The sequence below is a fragment of the Strongylocentrotus purpuratus genome, unplaced genomic scaffold, assembly GCF_000002235.5.
Source record: "Strongylocentrotus purpuratus isolate Spur 01 unplaced genomic scaffold, Spur_5.0 spur5_scaffold_9, whole genome shotgun sequence".
NCBI lineage: Eukaryota > Metazoa > Echinodermata > Echinoidea > Camarodonta > Strongylocentrotidae > Strongylocentrotus > Strongylocentrotus purpuratus.
In genome coordinates, this window is record NW_022145615.1 from 4,188,873 (window position 1) to 4,213,754 (window position 24,882).

The 24,882-nt window shown below is 40.1% G+C and overlaps 1 protein-coding gene across 1 annotated transcript; it reads right to left on the bottom strand.

Moving 5' to 3' along the window:
* On the bottom strand, positions 1-24,681 carry LOC115920664. Its single transcript, XM_030977005.1, is given in 28 exon segments — positions 1-234; positions 679-904; positions 1,325-1,448; positions 3,664-3,805; positions 4,307-4,548; positions 4,592-4,670; positions 5,521-6,096; positions 6,541-6,766; positions 7,187-7,310; positions 9,526-9,667; positions 10,169-10,410; positions 10,454-10,532; positions 11,382-11,957; positions 12,399-12,624; positions 13,045-13,168; positions 15,384-15,525; positions 16,027-16,268; positions 16,911-17,031; positions 17,524-17,651; positions 18,244-18,349; positions 19,133-19,196; positions 19,721-19,866; positions 20,728-20,823; positions 21,315-21,459; positions 22,192-22,341; positions 23,037-23,183; positions 23,612-23,736; positions 24,658-24,681. Coding segments are annotated over 28 exon segments (4,998 nt in total).
* Between the last annotated feature and the right edge of the window lie 201 nt (positions 24,682-24,882).

The window sequence follows — 24,882 nt, forward strand, 5'->3', positions numbered from 1 at the left end:
CTAGCGGACACGCTCGCTGATGCTGATGCTGATGTGTTCTAGTGAAGATTCGTCTGCGTAGGAGCGGCTTTCAGGAGCCTCAGGCACAGCGTTGTATAAGTCCTGTCTCCTAGGGCATTGATCTAAGAAGCACGGTCTTCGGTCGCTGGGCTTTCCTGCAACATCGCAAGGTTTGATGGCGTTCGTGCAGATTACAGACCTGGTATGCCACCCACCGCCACACGAAACGGAACACTTTTGGGAAAATATATAGGAATACATAGTTCATATATATGGTATGGTATGTATAGTATGAACGTTCAGTAGGGGTAGTGGTAGATATCACAAATCGTTTTAGAAACATATCGATATTACTCCATCAAAATTAATCTTGTTGTCTTTCATTCATTCTGAAACCCTTTCAGACTTGCATTTGCTAAATAACCTTATCTAACAAAATTATTCGAGCAATTTGCAGAAGACAAAACAAATCTTTCGTTTTCAAATGTTTTTCCTTGTTAATTGGTTCTCCCTGCTTTTGCAATATTCAAGAGCTGTCGACAGGTGGACTTCTTTTCTACAACCCGAAAATTCACGTTAGATCAAATTGAATGTTCATTATTATTCGTCCAATATCATAACAAAATATTATGAAGCGTATTTTGCAGTTCTGTTTCACGATCATCTTCACGCATTAACCTGCGACCATTCGCCTGTTTGCCAGTTGTCATTGGATTCACAGTGAAGGTCAACCTCACATGTTGTCTCAGTGACGGGTTTCTCCTGGCCCTGACTAAGGCAGTCGACGTCATCGAGGACAGTCTGTTCGCCGTTGGTGGAACCACGTATGCAGAAGACGCATCGCTGTCTGTGCCCCTCCTCTCCACAGCTTCCTGTGCAGTGTTGCCAAGGCCCTTCCCACCATCTGTAGCAACACGAATTGGTCAAGAACTATTACGTGGGAACCTGGACATGTCTTTTGATAACTTTAGTACAATTTTGAAATGTATGTTTGTTACACAAAACCTCAGAGGCCTGTTGAGTACTAACAGAAGGAATCAAGTGATACGTTTCAAAACTTGATCTTCCAAAACAAGACTTTGTCCAGGAAGACAAGGCATACAATTTTTATCATCCATAGTGTTTGGAGATTATTAAAAATGTAATCCGCAAATAAAATATGGTGGGAACAAGAAATGTTACTGACTGCAACATTATATAGGCCGATGGGCCTCACATAGGCGTAGCCTCGCCTTCACGCTAAATGGAATGCAGATTTTATTCAATGGCTGGAGAAAATGAAAGATTTTGCTGAATGATCCTACTGGGTGAAAAACAAACTCACGTGGCAGGGCACTGTTGTTCATTGCAAGTCTGCTGCATGTCGTCTGGTTTTATGCCTTCACAGTATCGGTCATCAACCAGTCCGGCTATCAACTCTTTGCAGATCACACTCGAACGCTGATAACCTGATATCGCAATAAAAAACACAAAAATTCATTCAAAATTTAAAAAAAAAAAACTTACAACAATAATGCATAACCTTCTGAACCTTCTGAAATTGGAGTCAGCAGGGCGGTATTCCGCATGTCGCTAACTTGTATAGCAGGTGATGCATGCTAGAGTGGGTTTCTGAAATTATCAACTGATGTAGCTATTACAGACTGCTGGTCGAGGGTATTCCATGCTCGTCCAGTTCTTGGAAAAAAGGAGTATTTGTATACGTCCTTTCTGGCAAAGGGGATTTCTATTGAGTGATGGTGGTTTCTTCTTAACCTTGATCCTGTTGATACTTGTATGTAGTCCTCTTGCTTTAGGCCCACCTTTCCCTTGTAGATTTTGTACAGCATAACCAAACGACTCTTTTCCCTCCTGCGTTCAAGTGATTCCCATTCAAGGCAGGTCTGCATTTGTGTGACACTGCTGTCCCTTTGGTAGTTTCCTGTTACGAAGCGTGCCGCCCTCCTTTGAACTGCATCCAGTTTATTAATCTGCCCTATCCTGTATGGGTCCCAGGCACAGCTTGCGTATTCTAACACTGGTCTCACTAGGGTCGTGTATGCGATGGCTTTCACATTCCCTGGGCAAAACCATAGGTTTCTCCTGAGGAATCCTAACGTGCGGTTGGCTTTCATGGCTGTGTTGTCAACATGGTTCGCCCACGTCAGTTTACTGTCTATTTCCACTCCCAGATAAGGATGAGAGCTTGTCTGTTGTAAGTATTGTCCACAGAAGATATAATCCCTTGTCAGAGGTTTTTTCTTATTCGAGATAATCATCACTGAACACTTGGACGCGTTGAACTTCATGTTCCACCTATCTTGCCACGACTCCAGAGATGTAAGATCCGCCTGTAAGGAGTCTGTGTGCCTCTCGTTCTCTAATTCCTTGTATACCAAACAGTCATCTGCGAATAGTCTGGTCTGGCTTTTCAGCAGGGCTGGAAGGTCATTGATATACATCAGGAACAGTAACGGCCCGAGCACTGTCCCCTGGGGCACCCCGGATAGAACTTTGCTTGTTGATGACGGACTACCTTCACAAGTCACTCTCTGGGTTCGGAATGTCAAGAAATTCCTAAGCCACCGATGTGTATGGTGTCTAATCCCGTAGTAGTGAAGCTTTTCCAGTAGTCGTTCATGTGGAACCTTGTCGAACGCTTTAGCAAAGTCCAAGATGGCTATGTGTACCGAGTTACCCCGGTCAAGTATTCTAGCAACATCATCGATCGTTGAGATAAGTTGAGTTTCGGTGGATCTCTTCGTTCTAAATCCATGTTGTGTATCCACTAGCACATCGTTTTCTTCTAGATGGTCCATGATAATGTTTTTCAATAAATTAAAGAGTTAGGTTTGGACCATCGTACGACGTGAATCAATGTATTTAAAACCAAGTTAGTCTACTGATCGGGTTTTTGGTTTGCCTATACAATAACCAGATAACCAGATTTCGACCCTTAGTCGCTACTGCTTTAATAGTGATATCAATGGTCAGTCCAAAATGTGAATAACCGGGGCCCTGTTTTCTTGAAACTTAGAAACGAGAACAATAAACATTGTAAGTTACTGAAATCATTGTATTTGATTGGCTGAGAGCAAATTCGTCATTGAGGTTTAACATTTGTTACATATAAGAAGTTTTATGAAACAGGGTCCAAGTCTGTACGAGCCACATTATTATTATATGCTAAAAACCCTCTATGGAAGAATGCCATCGAGAACACGAAATAAATTTCTCACCAGATCAAATTATGAAGATAATGAAAATGAGATAGCAATGCCAGAACGTCGTGAAATCAACAAGGACTAAGGACTAAAATGCGTGACTCCCTCAGGTGTTACTTGAGATGAACAAAAAAGATGATCATGTTCTCTTCTCTTCCCGATGAAGAAGCTCGAGTCAAGGACTTGATGAAAACTTTTCGGCTGTCCTCTGTCCTTTTTCCACAAACTAATCAACTGCATTGGCAAGATTCTTTTAATTTTTTCGTCTACAAGGTTGGCGAGAATTTTGATAAGCTCTCCTCGCTTCGTTGTGTATGAATCTGTCTAACCTGTCTGTTCGGTAGCACCAGGGAGATGACTCTCTGGTAGCACTATAAAGCTTTCACATAACATATAAGAAATTAAACAAGATTTAAAAAGTTTTCACAGAACATAGCTACAAGGGATAAGGATAACTAACCAATGCCACAGGATGCAGAACACGGGGACCAATCGGTAAAGACCCAGGAGAAGAACTGCGGCATGACAGCAGTCTGGTTCCCTTCTCTCGGCATGGTATACTTGTATGTTATGCCAGGGTTCTGAGCTCGTTGAAATATGAGCTGGAAAAGGGTAAGGGGAAAATATTATCACATATTTTCTGATACGACGTACGTGATGTGTTCAACAATTTAATGGGACAATGGGTATATATTATTGAAATCAATACCTGACAAAAAAAAATGTTATTGCTTTAAAACTCAATGACAAAGCAAACTATAAAACAGTTGATCAGCACATCTACCCCAATGAATCATACAATTATAAATATTTTTGTTGATACTCCAAAATCAGTTTTACCGACAGCGATATTTCTTTTCAACCTGTCAGGTGGGTACATATATTAATTATGGGGTATCCTATTTAAAAATGATTCTAGAAACCTTTTCTTTTTTGTCTTGTTAATGCACATTTCAAAACTACTTAACAAATTTCAAAAAGTGAGAGTTTGTTTGTCTTGTTTAGTATTGCTTTTATCCGTGCTTGTAAATAATCAGAAAACCTCTTCCGTTTATCATGAAACGCCATCCCATATATAATATTCCAGAGAAGGCTCTATTTACATAGATGTGCAGTGGTTCGCTGATGGGACCAAGGATCTCCACTCGTTCTTTGTTGTCTATCCTCTCGTAGCTGATAATGGTCCCTGCTGCCTGATACTCTCCGCTCCAATCAATATACCAATCCATGTTTAGCAGGTCATGTCCTGAAGCATTGCTGATGGCCAGGTAGTTTTGGGAAGAGACCAATTCATCCAACACGATGTTCCTAGCACCGGCAGGGATGACGGTGATTTCCACATAACCTACAATAATATAAACTACAATTATAATTGGGGTCTTATTTACCCAGGGTAGCAACATCATTATTAATACTGCTCTTCATGTGGGACCCTGCAATTCCTATTACCCCAGCATTGCCAGGTACCTGTTTACACCTGGGTGGAGAGTGGCAAAAGTGGATAAATGTCTTGCCAATTTACGTTGGTGCCGGTATGTGATTCCAACCCTTAACCCTTGCATTGAGGGTTGATATAATTTTTTAGTGATTTTTTTTATTTTTTTTTTTTTTTTGGTGATGAAATTATTGCTTGGATAAAATACATTAAGGTCTTCTTCTAATAAAATGGCTGTTCTCAATTATCAAGAATAGGCCACTCATTCCACCCTTCCGAAATATGATTTACAATTTATGTAGTACATAACGACTTTTATTCAATGTTAGATATATCGACATATATTGGCGACATTTAAGGTATCATTTCATATCATATTAGTTCCTCTTTCCTAAACAAATATTATCCACGTTTTACTCAGAAAAATAGGCTTAAATAAAGTTGAATTCTGGTCATTCGATTGCATTGTGAAAGAAACGTTGTGGAATCAATCAGAAAAGGTTGATCTATAGCATGTAAGTATTGGTGTGTGCTGCAAGGTTCTGGAATCATTAAAATGATAAGAAATTTGGCCCAGTCTTGGTAAAGTTACAAGCACTGGACACAGACAGGTGTATATGGGACCACACGAACATATGGCATAAAAATCCGTCCCGTCACAGAACATCTTGTATCTGATGTTCTCCCACACTTGCATAATACAATGATAACGCTCACAAATTATTTTCATCTCTTCCCAGAACTCAACCTTCGCTTTAAATACAAGTTTCATACTCTGCGGCATAACCATCACTTGTCTCTGACACCTTGTCTGTGTTCATGAAAGCCCCTGTCAAAATGCTTAGAATTACAAATAAAAAAGCTTTTAAGGTCAGGACCTACCGGCTGCCACGGTTGTTTTGACCACCCAAACGAAGGCTCTTGAGACTGATGTTGCAGACGAGTAGCAGTATCTGAAGCCGATGGATGCTTGTCGTTCAGGGCAGATGGGAATAAGATAAAATTTACATATGGAGAATCTGGCACAACAGGAAGTTGGTTTATTGTAGAATCCTTGCGCTCTTTTTCTATGACATCAATGTCATGGGTAGTAATGTTCAATTCGTAGTTAGGTTTATGAGGCGCTTCTTCAGGTGGCAAAGGCGGGTGCAGCTTTGTGCTATTAGCCGCCGATTCGTGTTTCTGGATGGCAATCTTCTTCTCCCACTCGCCGAAATTCGCCGGATAGTCACTGCTAGCGGACACGCTCGCTGATGAGTGTTCTAGTGAAGATTCGTCTGCGTAGGAGCGGCTTTCAGGAGCCTCAGGCACAGCGTTGTATAAGTCCTGTCTCCTAGGGCATTGATCTAAGAAGCACGGTCTTCGGTCGCTGGGCTTTCCTGCAACATCGCAAGGTTTGATGGCGTTCGTGCAGATTACAGACCTGGTATGCCACCCACCGCCACACGAAACGGAACACTTTTGGGAAAATATATAGGAATACATAGTTCATATATATGGTATGGTATGTATAGTATGAACGTTCAGTAGGGGTAGTGGTAGATATCACAAATCGTTTTAGAAACATATCGATATTACTCCATCAAAATTAATCTTGTTGTCTTTCATTCATTCTGAAACCCTTTCAGACTTGCATTTGCTAAATAACCTTATCTAACAAAATTATTCGAGCAATTTGCAGAAGACAAAACAAATCTTTCGTTTTCAAATGTTTTTCCTTGTTAATTGGTTCTCCCTGCTTTTGCAATATTCAAGAGCTGTCGACAGGTGGACTTCTTTTCTACAACCCGAAAATTCACGTTAGATCAAATTGAATGTTCATTATTATTCGTCCAATATCATAACAAAATATTATGAAGCGTATTTTGCAGTTCTGTTTCACGATCATCTTCACGCATTAACCTGCGACCATTCGCCTGTTTGCCAGTTGTCATTGGATTCACAGTGAAGGTCAACCTCACATGTTGTCTCAGTGACGGGTTTCTCCTGGCCCTGACTAAGGCAGTCGACGTCATCGAGGACAGTCTGTTCGCCGTTGGTGGAACCACGTATGCAGAAGACGCATCGCTGTCTGTGCCCCTCCTCTCCACAGCTTCCTGTGCAGTGTTGCCAAGGCCCTTCCCACCATCTGTAGCAACACGAATTGGTCAAGAACTATTACGTGGGAACCTGGACATGTCTTTTGATAACTTTAGTACAATTTTGAAATGTATGTTTGTTACACAAAACCTCAGAGGCCTGTTGAGTACTAACAGAAGGAATCAAGTGATACGTTTCAAAACTTGATCTTCCAAAACAAGACTTTGTCCAGGAAGACAAGGCATACAATTTTTATCATCCATAGTGTTTGGAGATTATTAAAAATGTAATCCGCAAATAAAATATGGTGGGAACAAGAAATGTTACTGACTGCAACATTATATAGGCCGATGGGCCTCACATAGGCGTAGCCTCGCCTTCACGCTAAATGGAATGCAGATTTTATTCAATGGCTGGAGAAAATGAAAGATTTTGCTGAATGATCCTACTGGGTGAAAAACAAACTCACGTGGCAGGGCACTGTTGTTCATTGCAAGTCTGCTGCATGTCGTCTGGTTTTATGCCTTCACAGTATCGGTCATCAACCAGTCCGGCTATCAACTCTTTGCAGATCACACTCGAACGCTGATAACCTGATATCGCAATAAAAAACACAAAAATTCATTCAAAATTTAAAAAAAAAAAACTTACAACAATAATGCATAACCTTCTGAACCTTCTGAAATTGGAGTCAGCAGGGCGGTATTCCGCATGTCGCTAACTTGTATAGCAGGTGATGCATGCTAGAGTGGGTTTCTGAAATTATCAACTGATGTAGCTATTACAGACTGCTGGTCGAGGGTATTCCATGCTCGTCCAGTTCTTGGAAAAAAGGAGTATTTGTATACGTCCTTTCTGGCAAAGGGGATTTCTATTGAGTGATGGTGGTTTCTTCTTAACCTTGATCCTGTTGATACTTGTATGTAGTCCTCTTGCTTTAGGCCCACCTTTCCCTTGTAGATTTTGTACAGCATAACCAAACGACTCTTTTCCCTCCTGCGTTCAAGTGATTCCCATTCAAGGCAGGTCTGCATTTGTGTGACACTGCTGTCCCTTTGGTAGTTTCCTGTTACGAAGCGTGCCGCCCTCCTTTGAACTGCATCCAGTTTATTAATCTGCCCTATCCTGTATGGGTCCCAGGCACAGCTTGCGTATTCTAACACTGGTCTCACTAGGGTCGTGTATGCGATGGCTTTCACATTCCCTGGGCAAAACCATAGGTTTCTCCTGAGGAATCCTAACGTGCGGTTGGCTTTCATGGCTGTGTTGTCAACATGGTTCGCCCACGTCAGTTTACTGTCTATTTCCACTCCCAGATAAGGATGAGAGCTTGTCTGTTGTAAGTATTGTCCACAGAAGATATAATCCCTTGTCAGAGGTTTTTTCTTATTCGAGATAATCATCACTGAACACTTGGACGCGTTGAACTTCATGTTCCACCTATCTTGCCACGACTCCAGAGATGTAAGATCCGCCTGTAAGGAGTCTGTGTGCCTCTCGTTCTCTAATTCCTTGTATACCAAACAGTCATCTGCGAATAGTCTGGTCTGGCTTTTCAGCAGGGCTGGAAGGTCATTGATATACATCAGGAACAGTAACGGCCCGAGCACTGTCCCCTGGGGCACCCCGGATAGAACTTTGCTTGTTGATGACGGACTACCTTCACAAGTCACTCTCTGGGTTCGGAATGTCAAGAAATTCCTAAGCCACCGATGTGTATGGTGTCTAATCCCGTAGTAGTGAAGCTTTTCCAGTAGTCGTTCATGTGGAACCTTGTCGAACGCTTTAGCAAAGTCCAAGATGGCTATGTGTACCGAGTTACCCCGGTCAAGTATTCTAGCAACATCATCGATCGTTGAGATAAGTTGAGTTTCGGTGGATCTCTTCGTTCTAAATCCATGTTGTGTATCCACTAGCACATCGTTTTCTTCTAGATGGTCCATGATAATGTTTTTCAATAAATTAAAGAGTTAGGTTTGGACCATCGTACGACGTGAATCAATGTATTTAAAACCAAGTTAGTCTACTGATCGGGTTTTTGGTTTGCCTATACAATAACCAGATAACCAGATTTCGACCCTTAGTCGCTACTGCTTTAATAGTGATATCAATGGTCAGTCCAAAATGTGAATAACCGGGGCCCTGTTTTCTTGAAACTTAGAAACGAGAACAATAAACATTGTAAGTTACTGAAATCATTGTATTTGATTGGCTGAGAGCAAATTCGTCATTGAGGTTTAACATTTGTTACATATAAGAAGTTTTATGAAACAGGGTCCAAGTCTGTACGAGCCACATTATTATTATATGCTAAAAACCCTCTATGGAAGAATGCCATCGAGAACACGAAATAAATTTCTCACCAGATCAAATTATGAAGATAATGAAAATGAGATAGCAATGCCAGAACGTCGTGAAATCAACAAGGACTAAGGACTAAAATGCGTGACTCCCTCAGGTGTTACTTGAGATGAACAAAAAAGATGATCATGTTCTCTTCTCTTCCCGATGAAGAAGCTCGAGTCAAGGACTTGATGAAAACTTTTCGGCTGTCCTCTGTCCTTTTTCCACAAACTAATCAACTGCATTGGCAAGATTCTTTTAATTTTTTCGTCTACAAGGTTGGCGAGAATTTTGATAAGCTCTCCTCGCTTCGTTGTGTATGAATCTGTCTAACCTGTCTGTTCGGTAGCACCAGGGAGATGACTCTCTGGTAGCACTATAAAGCTTTCACATAACATATAAGAAATTAAACAAGATTTAAAAAGTTTTCACAGAACATAGCTACAAGGGATAAGGATAACTAACCAATGCCACAGGATGCAGAACACGGGGACCAATCGGTAAAGACCCAGGAGAAGAACTGCGGCATGACAGCAGTCTGGTTCCCTTCTCTCGGCATGGTATACTTGTATGTTATGCCAGGGTTCTGAGCTCGTTGAAATATGAGCTGGAAAAGGGTAAGGGGAAAATATTATCACATATTTTCTGATACGACGTACGTGATGTGTTCAACAATTTAATGGGACAATGGGTATATATTATTGAAATCAATACCTGACAAAAAAAAATGTTATTGCTTTAAAACTCAATGACAAAGCAAACTATAAAACAGTTGATCAGCACATCTACCCCAATGAATCATACAATTATAAATATTTTTGTTGATACTCCAAAATCAGTTTTACCGACAGCGATATTTCTTTTCAACCTGTCAGGTGGGTACATATATTAATTATGGGGTATCCTATTTAAAAATGATTCTAGAAACCTTTTCTTTTTTGTCTTGTTAATGCACATTTCAAAACTACTTAACAAATTTCAAAAAGTGAGAGTTTGTTTGTCTTGTTTAGTATTGCTTTTATCCGTGCTTGTAAATAATCAGAAAACCTCTTCCGTTTATCATGAAACGCCATCCCATATATAATATTCCAGAGAAGGCTCTATTTACATAGATGTGCAGTGGTTCGCTGATGGGACCAAGGATCTCCACTCGTTCTTTGTTGTCTATCCTCTCGTAGCTGATAATGGTCCCTGCTGCCTGATACTCTCCGCTCCAATCAATATACCAATCCATGTTTAGCAGGTCATGTCCTGAAGCATTGCTGATGGCCAGGTAGTTTTGGGAAGAGACCAATTCATCCAACACGATGTTCCTAGCACCGGCAGGGATGACGGTGATTTCCACATAACCTACAATAATATAAACTACAATTATAATTGGGGTCTTATTTACCCAGGGTAGCAACATCATTATTAATACTGCTCTTCATGTGGGACCCTGCAATTCCTATTACCCCAGCATTGCCAGGTACCTGTTTACACCTGGGTGGAGAGTGGCAAAAGTGGATAAATGTCTTGCCAATTTACGTTGGTGCCGGTATGTGATTCCAACCCTTAACCCTTGCATTGAGGGTTGATATAATTTTTTAGTGATTTTTTTTATTTTTTTTTTTTTTTGGTGATGAAATTATTGCTTGGATAAAATACATTAAGGTCTTCTTCTAATAAAATGGCTGTTCTCAATTATCAAGAATAGGCCACTCATTCCACCCTTCCGAAATATGATTTACAATTTATGTAGTACATAACGACTTTTATTCAATGTTAGATATATCGACATATATTGGCGACATTTAAGGTATCATTTCATATCATATTAGTTCCTCTTTCCTAAACAAATATTATCCACGTTTTACTCAGAAAAATAGGCTTAAATAAAGTTGAATTCTGGTCATTCGATTGCATTGTGAAAGAAACGTTGTGGAATCAATCAGAAAAGGTTGATCTATAGCATGTAAGTATTGGTGTGTGCTGCAAGGTTCTGGAATCATTAAAATGATAAGAAATTTGGCCCAGTCTTGGTAAAGTTACAAGCACTGGACACAGACAGGTGTATATGGGACCACACGAACATATGGCATAAAAATCCGTCCCGTCACAGAACATCTTGTATCTGATGTTCTCCCACACTTGCATAATACAATGATAACGCTCACAAATTATTTTCATCTCTTCCCAGAACTCAACCTTCGCTTTAAATACAAGTTTCATACTCTGCGGCATAACCATCACTTGTCTCTGACACCTTGTCTGTGTTCATGAAAGCCCCTGTCAAAATGCTTAGAATTACAAATAAAAAAGCTTTTAAGGTCAGGACCTACCGGCTGCCACGGTTGTTTTGACCACCCAAACGAAGGCTCTTGAGACTGATGTTGCAGACGAGTAGCAGTATCTGAAGCCGATGGATGCTTGTCGTTCAGGGCAGATGGGAATAAGATAAAATTTACATATGGAGAATCTGGCACAACAGGAAGTTGGTTTATTGTAGAATCCTTGCGCTCTTTTTCTATGACATCAATGTCATGGGTAGTAATGTTCAATTCGTAGTTAGGTTTATGAGGCGCTTCTTCAGGTGGCAAAGGCGGGTGCAGCTTTGTGCTATTAGCCGCCGATTCGTGTTTCTGGATGGCAATCTTCTTCTCCCACTCGCCGAAATTCGCCGGATAGTCACTGCTAGCGGACACGCTCGCTGATGAGTGTTCTAGTGAAGATTCGTCTGCGTAGGAGCGGCTTTCAGGAGCCTCAGGCACAGCGTTGTATAAGTCCTGTCTCCTAGGGCATTGATCTAAGAAGCACGGTCTTCGGTCGCTGGGCTTTCCTGCAACATCGCAAGGTTTGATGGCGTTCGTGCAGATTACAGACCTGGTATGCCACCCACCGCCACACGAAACGGAACACTTTTGGGAAAATATATAGGAATACATAGTTCATATATATGGTATGGTATGTATAGTATGAACGTTCAGTAGGGGTAGTGGTAGATATCACAAATCGTTTTAGAAACATATCGATATTACTCCATCAAAATTAATCTTGTTGTCTTTCATTCATTCTGAAACCCTTTCAGACTTGCATTTGCTAAATAACCTTATCTAACAAAATTATTCGAGCAATTTGCAGAAGACAAAACAAATCTTTCGTTTTCAAATGTTTTTCCTTGTTAATTGGTTCTCCCTGCTTTTGCAATATTCAAGAGCTGTCGACAGGTGGACTTCTTTTCTACAACCCGAAAATTCACGTTAGATCAAATTGAATGTTCATTATTATTCGTCCAATATCATAACAAAGTATGAAGCGTATTTTGCAGTTCTGTTTCACGATCATCTTCACGCATTAACCTGCGACCATTCGCCTGTTTGCCAGTTGTCATTGGATTCACAGTGAAGGTCAACCTCACATGTTGTCTCAGTGACGGGTTTCTCCTGGCCCTGACTAAGGCAGTCGACGTCATCGAGGACAGTCTGTTCGCCGTTGGTGGAACCACGTATGCAGAAGACGCATCGCTGTCTGTGCCCCTCCTCTCCACAGCTTCCTGTGCAGTGTTGCCAAGGCCCTTCCCACCATCTGTAGCAACACGAATTGGTCAAGAACTATTACGTGGGAACCTGGACATGTCTTTTGATAACTTTAGTACAATTTTGAAATGTATGTTTGTTACACAAAACCTCAGAGGCCTGTTGAGTACTAACAGAAGGAATCAAGTGATACGTTTCAAAACTTGATCTTCCAAAACAAGACTTTGTCCAGGAAGACAAGGCATACAATTTTTATCATCCATAGTGTTTGGAGATTATTAAAAATGTAATCCGCAAATAAAATATGGTGGGAACAAGAAATGTTACTGACTGCAACATTATATAGGCCGATGGGCCTCACATAGGCGTAGCCTCGCCTTCACGCTAAATGGAATGCAGATTTTATTCAATGGCTGGAGAAAATGAAAGATTTTGCTGAATGATCCTACTGGGTGAAAAACAAACTCACGTGGCAGGGCACTGTTGTTCATTGCAAGTCTGCTGCATGTCGTCTGGTTTTATGCCTTCACAGTATCGGTCATCAACCAGTCCGGCTATCAACTCTTTGCAGATCACACTCGAACGCTGATAACCTGATATCGCAATAAAAAACACAAAAATTCATTCAAAATTTAAAAAAAAAAAACTTACAACAATAATGCATAACCTTCTGAACCTTCTGAAATTGGAGTCAGCAGGGCGGTATTCCGCATGTCGCTAACTTGTATAGCAGGTGATGCATGCTAGAGTGGGTTTCTGAAATTATCAACTGATGTAGCTATTACAGACTGCTGGTCGAGGGTATTCCATGCTCGTCCAGTTCTTGGAAAAAAGGAGTATTTGTATACGTCCTTTCTGGCAAAGGGGATTTCTATTGAGTGATGGTGGTTTCTTCTTAACCTTGATCCTGTTGATACTTGTATGTAGTCCTCTTGCTTTAGGCCCACCTTTCCCTTGTAGATTTTGTACAGCATAACCAAACGACTCTTTTCCCTCCTGCGTTCAAGTGATTCCCATTCAAGGCAGGTCTGCATTTGTGTGACACTGCTGTCCCTTTGGTAGTTTCCTGTTACGAAGCGTGCCGCCCTCCTTTGAACTGCATCCAGTTTATTAATCTGCCCTATCCTGTATGGGTCCCAGGCACAGCTTGCGTATTCTAACACTGGTCTCACTAGGGTCGTGTATGCGATGGCTTTCACATTCCCTGGGCAAAACCATAGGTTTCTCCTGAGGAATCCTAACGTGCGGTTGGCTTTCATGGCTGTGTTGTCAACATGGTTCGCCCACGTCAGTTTACTGTCTATTTCCACTCCCAGATAAGGATGAGAGCTTGTCTGTTGTAAGTATTGTCCACAGAAGATATAATCCCTTGTCAGAGGTTTTTTCTTATTCGAGATAATCATCACTGAACACTTGGACGCGTTGAACTTCATGTTCCACCTATCTTGCCACGACTCCAGAGATGTAAGATCCGCCTGTAAGGAGTCTGTGTGCCTCTCGTTCTCTAATTCCTTGTATACCAAACAGTCATCTGCGAATAGTCTGGTCTGGCTTTTCAGCAGGGCTGGAAGGTCATTGATATACATCAGGAACAGTAACGGCCCGAGCACTGTCCCCTGGGGCACCCCGGATAGAACTTTGCTTGTTGATGACGGACTACCTTCACAAGTCACTCTCTGGGTTCGGAATGTCAAGAAATTCCTAAGCCACCGATGTGTATGGTGTCTAATCCCGTAGTAGTGAAGCTTTTCCAGTAGTCGTTCATGTGGAACCTTGTCGAACGCTTTAGCAAAGTCCAAGATGGCTATGTGTACCGAGTTACCCCGGTCAAGTATTCTAGCAACATCATCGATCGTTGAGATAAGTTGAGTTTCGGTGGATCTCTTCGTTCTAAATCCATGTTGTGTATCCACTAGCACATCGTTTTCTTCTAGATGGTCCATGATAATGTTTTTCAATAAATTAAAGAGTTAGGTTTGGACCATCGTACGACGTGAATCAATGTATTTAAAACCAAGTTAGTCTACTGATCGGGTTTTTGGTTTGCCTATACAATAACCAGATAACCAGATTTCGACCCTTAGTCGCTACTGCTTTAATAGTGATATCAATGGTCAGTCCAAAATGTGAATAACCGGGGCCCTGTTTTCTTGAAACTTAGAAACGAGAACAATAAACATTGTAAGTTACTGAAATCATTGTATTTGATTGGCTGAGAGCAAATTCGTCATTGAGGTTTAACATTTGTTACATATAAGAAGTTTTATGAAACAGGGTCCAAGTCTGTACGAGCCACATTATTATTATATGCTAAAAACCCTCTATGGAAGAATGCCATCGAGAACACGAAATAAATTTCTCACCAGATCAAATTATGAAGATAATGAAAATGAGATAGCAATGCCAGAACGTCGTGAAATCAACAAGGACTAAGGACTAAAATGCGTGACTCCCTCAGGTGTTACTTGAGATGAACAAAAAAGATGATCATGTTCTCTTCTCTTCCCGATGAAGAAGCTCGAGTCAAGGACTTGATGAAAACTTTTCGGCTGTCCTCTGTCCTTTTTCCACAAACTAATCAACTGCATTGGCAAGATTCTTTTAATTTTTTCGTCTACAAGGTTGGCGAGAATTTTGATAAGCTCTCCTCGCTTCGTTGTGTATGAATCTGTCTAACCTGTCTGTTCGGTAGCACCAGGGAGATGACTCTCTGGTAGCACTATAAAGCTTTCACATAACATATAAGAAATTAAACAAGATTTAAAAAGTTTTCACAGAACATAGCTACAAGGGATAAGGATAACTAACCAATGCCACAGGATGCAGAACACGGGGACCAATCGGTAAAGACCCAGGAGAAGAACTGCGGCATGACAGCAGTCTGGTTCCCTTCTCTCGGCATGGTATACTTGTATGTTATGCCAGGGTTCTGAGCTCGTTGAAATATGAGCTGGAAAAGGGTAAGGGGAAAATATTATCACATATTTTCTGATACGACGTACGTGATGTGTTCAACAATTTAATGGGACAATGGGTATATATTATTGAAATCAATACCTGACAAAAAAAAATGTTATTGCTTTAAAACTCAATGACAAAGCAAACTATAAAACAGTTGATCAGCACATCTACCCCAATGAATCATACAATTATAAATATTTTTGTTGATACTCCAAAATCAGTTTTACCGACAGCGATATTTCTTTTCAACCTGTCAGGTGGGTACATATATTAATTATGGGGTATCCTATTTAAAAATGATTCTAGAAACCTTTTCTTTTTTGTCTTGTTAATGCACATTTCAAAACTACTTAACAAATTTCAAAAAGTGAGAGTTTGTTTGTCTTGTTTAGTATTGCTTTTATCCGTGCTTGTAAATAATCAGAAAACCTCTTCCGTTTATCATGAAACGCCATCCCATATATAATATTCCAGAGAAGGCTCTATTTACATAGATGTGCAGTGGTTCGCTGATGGGACCAAGGATCTCCACTCGTTCTTTGTTGTCTATCCTCTCGTAGCTGATAATGGTCCCTGCTGCCTGATACTCTCCGCTCCAATCAATATACCAATCCATGTTTAGCAGGTCATGTCCTGAAGCATTGCTGATGGCCAGGTAGTTTTGGGAAGAGACCAATTCATCCAACACGATGTTCCTAGCACCGGCAGGGATGACGGTGATTTCCACATAACCTACAATAATATAAACTACAATTATAATTGGGGTCTTATTTACCCAGGGTAGCAACATCATTATTAATACTGCTCTTCATGTGGGACCCTGCAATTCCTATTACCCCAGCATTGCCAGGTACCTGTTTACACCTGGGTGGAGAGTGGCAAAAGTGGATAAATGTCTTGCCAATTTACGTTGGTGCCGGTATGTGATTCCAACCCTTAACCCTTGCATTGAGGGTTGATATAATTTTTTAGTGATTTTTTTTATTTTATTTTTTTTTTGGTGATGAAATTATTGCTTGGATAAAATACATTAAGGTCTTCTTCTAATAAAATGGCTGTTCTCAATTATCAAGCATTTTTTTTTTGTACAATTAGGTCCCACTCACCAAAACCCGATGGCAACTAAATTCGAGAAAAAAATTCAATCAAGGGGCAAATTCAATGCCCTATTGTATATTTCACAGAAATCATGTTCAAATTACATATTACGTCTTTGCAATGTAGTCGACGTACAAGATCAGTGAAACTGTCTAAGGTTTATTTTTCATAAGAAATTGCCATCGCGTTGTTCAAATAAAATGTAGGTAATCATACATTGTATGCAATATAACAAAAATGAGACATAGATGTATGAATCGTTCCAATCGTACAAACCTCGTCCATACTTCGTGTTGAAACTATCCTGAATTGTAAGGCAGGATGACCCATCCCCGCGGCATACACCGCATCGGTCCTCCACCGCCCCTGAGCTGACAACATTATCACAACCAACCATCTGGGGGGGAAAGCGTATATTTAAAAGGTACCAATCACTAAAAAATATATTTGTTCTTCAGTATGATTGGAGTTCCATATGGCTATGCTATATTCAAAATATGAGCTTCATATAATACTTAAATACAGAGATACTGCAAGTTTAAATATATTCTCCATTAACATAAAATGAAATTATTGTAAAAGTAGTTTTCATGTATTAGGACGGGGAAAAGTGCCTTTGATGCACCCCCCCCCCCTTTCTATATCTTCTGTTCGATGTATTCCATTTATTATTCATGATTCCGAAAATAAACAAGGGTTCATTATTCCGAAGGTTCATTCTTCCGAATATTAAATTTGGTTCATAATTTCGAAGGTAAGTATTTCCGAAAAACGATACAGGGTTTCGGTATTATGAACCCTATCTCGTTTGTTTGTGTTTTGGGGGGATATGAACCTTCGAATTAATGAACTTTCGGAACTATGAACCTTCGAAAAAAGGAACCCATACCTGACATATACCGTCAATGCAGATATCACGTGAGAAGCGAGTACATGGAGTTCCATTGGTCACGTGAACTGACTTCTTCTTTATCAATGCTTGATCACGACGTCTGCAAAACAATTCACAAGGTTTATCTACAAAAAAAATAGAACAAGAGAAATTGATTGTTTATCATTTATATTAGCCTATAAGAAAAGAGTGAAAAGACAAAGATATATACAGAAAGACACACTGTCAGAATAGGAAGAAAAGGGCGAAAGTAAAATTACATATTTTCATACATTCCGTGTAGAAGATACTTCTACTACATTTTAAGGAGGAATTCTCCACACTTTTTTCATGATTCAAGCCACTCGGTCACATCACCCCCCCCCCCCCTTAAAAAAATCAATATCTATAATTCCCAAGAAAAGTCCCCATGTTATTACACCTTTGTCTAACAATGGAAATGTAGATTAACCCTGGCCAAGGGACATTGTGCTGATGTTCAGGGGCCATTATGAGTGAAAGGAATTTGAGGTGAAATTTTTGCCATGAGCCACTCAGTTTTATAGCCAGTTGACTTGTGGTATTAGACACAGTTAGTAGGCCCCAAGCTTCTTTGAAGGAAAAGTGAATGGGCTGGTCGCAGCAAAATTTCCCAACCGAATTTTAGTCTCAAACCATCCCTGGGGGGTAGGATTCGAACCATCAACTTTGAAGTGAATGAACCACTACGCCACGCACCTTCGACATCGACTGGAATCCATGCGAGTTGAGTACCATTCGATTGGATTGTATCATAGGTGCTACACTGCATGGCACGAACACTCACAGATTCATGAACGCAATCCTAGAAAAAATAAAAGCAACAATGACTTATATTTCACGGAATCAAAGCCACATACATGTTTTACTTTGAAAGTCGAGATAAGGATGAAACAATTTGGTGTGTATTATATTTGTAATAATTATATAAAGAGGCGAGCGACAACTGGTGAAGGCACCGTTGTACCCGTACCGGCAAATCCATGATTTCGAAGAGTGTTTTTTATTTGTAAGTGACATTGAATACACAAAACATATGTATAATTACAACAAGAAATAGAAAACGAACATTAGCAACCAGGGGTCCTATTAATTGTTAATCCCCCTATACGAAATGTTCATGTCACAACTATGAGACATCTGAGAGGTGCTCCATCCCATTGGTTCTACCACTGATACATATCTAAACATTGCAACTATAACATAAATATTTTCCATCTGTATCATAATAGTGTAAGTCCAAGCTATAGTGTGTCCCGTACGTCACAGACCAGATGATATAAGATGTTAGAACATATGATCATTGTCGTAATAGCAATACTAGAGCTTCAATCAGACCAGATACATTTGAAGTCAGTATAATTATGTTCAGAACTTTATAGCACTTGGTGACGTACAGGGCAACAAATGACCAAAACCTCAGACTTGCCCTTCTCTGCACCGATTGATTACATTACTGCCTGAATGAATGAACGTCTTATCTAGGACCAAGGTACGTAAATCGATGTTTCTGAACCCTATATTTTGTCATGCTTCCATCTATAGTTGTTTTTCAAAATTAGTCGATTTAAGTTAATACTATACGTACCTGAAGCTTACACATGGTATACTTCTTTCTCTCACCAACACAGTATCTTCCTCCATGAGATGGACTACAGGAGCAATGGTAAAACAAAAAAAGATTAATTTCTCTGAGTTGGTATTCGTAAAACTTTACCCGGAATGATTCGTCTGGGGACTCGCTGGCTGTCGCCGCAGTTGTGTTTAATAGTGAAGGAACACCGATCCGCAGGAATATGACATGGTCATTATCCCCTAGGCGCCCTGGACGAAGATTTCGTTCAAAACACCCATTGGAGCTGTATTTTAGTATGCCGATCAGTTTCTCTACAGCACGAAGTATAGTAAGCCCATGTTACGATCTAAGCTACGACCACTGATCAGATTACGACCATAACCCAGCGATATCTAAAATTGTGTAGCTGCATTATAATCTTCAGCAGGTTGCACATAGAAAGATTGTACATCAATCATTGGAGCTCTGTCAAGAGCACATGAATTTTGACCACCTCTTCTCCATCGTGATATTTCTTTCGAAGCTATAAACCGTAATACATGTACTTCAAAATCTTATAAGATAATGGAGATGGCAATCCGAAAAGTCAGAAAAGAATACCTTGGGTTGTTACAGTGTCTCTCTTTAGACTTGACGGCCCGTCCACACGTCAGGGAACACTCAGAGTACTCGCTCCATGGACCCCATCCGCCATCGATGACCACGGGATGTTCATCGATGTCGATACACTCTCCAGATATACACCACTGAACACAATAAAAGAAGAGATATCTTTAACAACAATCATACATAATGTCATTGGCCCTGACAGGATCTAGGCCATTGCATTAATGACTTTGAAGAAAGCAATTCAGTCATATTCTTTTTATATAAATATTCGTTTATGTCTATATTTGTGAATGGAATGTTTTTAGGCCGTGAACAAAACAAGCCAAACCAAGCATTTGTAACTATGACGGCAGGTCGAGGTAGGGATTTCAGGATCAAATCGGTCGAGACTGTTTGTGAATGTGACATGTACTAGAGTGTTCAATTTTTAAAATCATATTGTTCTTACACTCTTTATCAATTTTGGGGGACGACCCTACATCTACTGACCTCACCTTTGTTTTATAAATTTGCATTAGTTATTGCAAGATCTAGCATAGCATTATGGATCCAAAGTATATTACAATTAATGAAGCATTCATGCAGGGACGGACTGGAACTGAAATTCGGTTGGAGAATTCCGTTGTAACCAGGCCAACTCAACCTATAACCGGCCCTCAGAACACTTATCAACGGGGCCTCAAGCCGTAATATCTGACAGCCCGTGGAGAAACTGTTCTAAGCTCCCCATGGCTTAGACATTTCTGGAGGCCCCTATTAAATGTCTAGCTAGGGGTTCTAGGGCACCTACCCCTGGACATCAATCCCCCGGATAACCACCCCCAGTCAACTATCCCCTAGGACAACCACCCTCTAGGATGAATACCCTCTGGACAACTCCCCCTACGACAACTACCCCCTACGACAACCTTCCTTTGTGACTTCGGGCCTTATTGTGTGAGATTACACCACTAGATGTTTGAAGGTGACCCTTTATTTTTTTTTTTAACGGTACTAACCTTGTCTTTCCCACACCGAGAGCCCTGTGCAGCTGCTGTCATGCGTGATCTCCTCATGACTCCTACGCTACACCACAGGGTAGTACAGAGATCAGACTGGACTCAGCGGAGTGGAGTGATGGAGTATAAGCAATTAGAGTTTATAGAAAGAGATGAAAATGAAAGTTGGAAAATAAAGAGGGAAAGTTAAAAGATAGATACAGATAGACAAAGAAAGGAATGAAGTGAGGAGAGAATTAGTGAAGAAGGAAAAGAAAGATTTCAAATAAAAGGAGAGACATGATTTAAAGTAGAAATAAACGCTTAAGATTGTTGGGGTATTAAATCAATGGAAAATGCTGTAGTCATGCTCATGAACTCAATTTTAAACATTATCCAATACATTGGAATTTCTCGCTAAAATACTTGACAAAAAGCTAAAGATTTATTTTTTATAATCCCTGCCCAATTTTTTCAAATATTCCAAAACCGATCGACTTCTTGATTATTTGTCTGCCTAGCTCCTCTTATTTATCCATCACAGAGTGGTAGTTGAAATTTTTCCTCGTCTTTGTGATTAAAGTAAAGATAATTGCAAAGATTCTTACTTCAAACATGGGACTGGCAGTTGCATTCGGTCCGTACTGTAGACGACATTGGTGGTCTGCCGAGTACATGACACCCGGTAGAACCTTCGGATATTTGTAAGGTGTTGATGATGGCATATCCTCCAGGCAGCTACCCCGTCCACTACTGCAGAAATCATAATCAATTGTACGTGCAAATAATATTGAATTTTCACGACATGATTCAGAACAAATTCCAATTACTTATTAACAAAATCATCTTTTTGTAAGAAATGTGAGTAATTTGGTATTCTAAATGCCATAGCTTTGTTTTAAATATTGGGAATTTTTAGGTAAAGCAATCTCTAAATCGTATATTCATACTTTTAAAGAAAAAGGGTACTTCTGTCAAGCCGTTCAGAGTCCGACTTTCCTTCCATCACACCGCTGTCGCCAATATACTCTAAATAGCAATGATCTTCTCTATGCTGCTGGTAGATCATGTGGTGAATGTGAGACCACTAGAAATTCATGAGGACATCATATTTGAACAGGCCTTACATTTCCATCGCTCCAACCATAATTATACTCTGCTGTACTCTCTGGTATCGGTAAACCATGAAGTGGGTGTAAGATTACCTCCAATACATTAAGAATGATTATATCATATCATATCATATCATATGAGCAATGTTAAGCCCGAATGGCCTCAAATCCCACTGCTGCCACCATTATAATTTTATTCTTGCTGAAATTTACTCACTGGTACAGTAAACCATGTAATTGGCGTAAGACCACTTGGAACCCGGGAAGACGTCACAATAATGGACCGCTGTCCATAATTGATTTGATGTGATTCAAAATATCGAAGCCAAAATGGCCCCCATGATCCAACCGCTGCCGCCATATTTGTACTTACTCTAGGAAACGAGTGATGTATTCTCTGCTGCAGGAGGACCATGCTGTGGGTGTAAGACCACTAGGAACCCGTGAAGACATCACATATGGGCCACTCGGGTCATCGTCAAATGAGCATGGGTTATCAATTCCGTCGTGCTGCATGCCAAAGCTATATGAGGGCAAACCATAACACGTTGTTGGGAAGTTTTTATTTTATTTTACCGTAACGACAAAATACTGATTACATAATCATCACAGTCGATAGCATATACTTTTGTTAGAACCGTGATCTTAATCATTGAGGCATCTCCCTCAAAAACTAATTACCTGCAGACTGAAATTATGCAAAATATCAAGTTGAAATTAGGAATAGTTAACATGCCTACGTTTTTAATATTTGATGATATTGCGATTTCGTACAGTGTAAGATGGTTTTAACCCGAGGTGTATTTAGGGAGTGCAGAGGCGGGGGAAGTGCCCAGGGTGGTACTTGAAAGGCGCATAAAATAGATAAAGAGAGACAGAGAAAGGGAAAGAAAACCATTAAAATGTAGGGTCTTTAAAGAATATATGCACCCCCAGTCAGTGCCGAAACGCGTTATAATACTTTGTTAAAGTCTCATATGCCAACAATTTCTGAAGTTTGGTCACGTTACTCTCTCGCATGGGTTTCTTCTTGATCTTGTTATTTGGTACTCCATAAATTGGGGTTTTAACGGGTTCAAATTTCAAAACAAATAAATGACATTGCTTTGCTTCCCGACTGTTTCATATTTTGAATTGATAAATTTGAGCAGGGGGTCCAAATGTATTGTTTGCCCCGGCAGTCATTCGGCTAGATATGACACTGACACTTATTCTTACTTGTGTCCCATCTCGTGCGCCACTGTGATCCCAACAGCAAGGCCGTTGTCTTCGTTGATGCTACAGCTTCGCTACCTATTACACATTCCAGACACGTGGGCCAACCCTAACGTGAAGCAGATATCAGAACCACGGCACAGGTCCTTCCTTCAAAGAAAATCCAATAATTATTAATGTAACATTCAACCATTTAACCTTATTTCTAAATTACATATAAAACCGAATAAAATCACTATTCGAAAATGAATATGAATTTGAAGTTGTGTGTAGTCTCTAGTTGGGCCTACTTGAAACTATTCGGATGATAATTGAATTTTGTTATGTTTCATTCACGATCAGAAGAGGGTAAATAGACAAAAGGAAAAAGAATGAGACAGGAAACAGTAAAATGTAAGAAACATAAACAGAATCACTAAAAGAGAATCACTAAATGTATATATTATATAGGGAGAGAGAAAGAGAGAGAACAAAAAGAAGAGAGGATTGGAAATTGAGAGAAATAGTCGGATGTGTAATTTACTAATTTTTGCTTTTGATTTATCCATACTTATTAGCCTGAATGGGATTGAGCTCACCTGGTAAGAAGTATTGCGTTGTCATGGTGATTTTGTTGCTCATCCCCTTCCGGGTTCAATGTGTCTTGCCATGCGCAGAAGCTATTCAATGTGTCGTCTGCGTTGTTAGAGATCTCCAGGTCGTCCTATAATGAAATAAGTAATGTATATGATATTAAATGTCTAAACTGAGAACTGACTGCTGAGTTGAAGTTGAAATAGACATTTACAATAAAACAAGATAAACATAATGCATGCAATACAAACAAATGAAACATAATACAGCAAACGATAGAAAGTTTGCAAAGGTCATGGTAATCACATTAATTCATCAAACCGACTGACAATAGGATTCTAGATCGTCATTTATTTTTTAAAATATTTTTCAATATGTCAAAAAATAAAAAAAGAGGAAGAAAATAGAATAAGGATACAGATTACGAAGATGGGTGTGAATAAATTTTCCCTCTCTCTCTCTCTCTTAAAAAGAATGAATTCCAGCCATGATTCACCTGTTGATCTTCTAATAGGATCAGACGCACGAGGGCGATGTTCACCAAGTTCCCTATGCTCGGATCACGGTAAAACTTAGCCACCCGTTTACGCAACAAAACAAAACAAAAACATTTAGCGATTTTTTTTTTTTTTTTTTTTTTTTAATCCACAAAGTTGTTGAAATTTACCCCAATTTATGGAATGATTTATTTCTAATAGATCTAGATAATAGTATACATTCTCAGATTTTCTTGAATGATAATGTGTGAGTGTTTGCTTTGCGTTACTGCTTAAGCATGTGAGTGCTACTATGCTAATCAACTAGGGGACTACGGTCCTTAAGTCATAACTGACAGTAATCGTGACTGTACGCAGCAGGGCCAGGATACCGGGCCTCCCCCACAAATACCGAAAAAATAAGATAATGCAATAAATTATCAATAATTCGTAGCATTTCGCCCCGATTACCCCAAATCCTCTGCGTGGCCATGCCTTGAACTATAATGCATGGTCCTAATAAATAAATAATTATTCCACCATTATGACCAACAGTGTATATCTCTTCATCTCACTAAGTTTTCCGCAGTTTGCTCCATGCTAACTGACTTTCGAAAGCCGACGTCGAGCTATCCTCGAAGAGGGGTCGTTTTGGTGCCATGTGCCCAGGCGCGTACGCAGGGGGGAGGGGAGGGGCGTTTGGGGGTCGAACCCCCCCTCAATTTTTTTATGTGTGTGTTTTGGAAGAAGGGTGACCTTACCCCCCCCCCCCCCAACTGAACGAAATATCGGTCTACCAA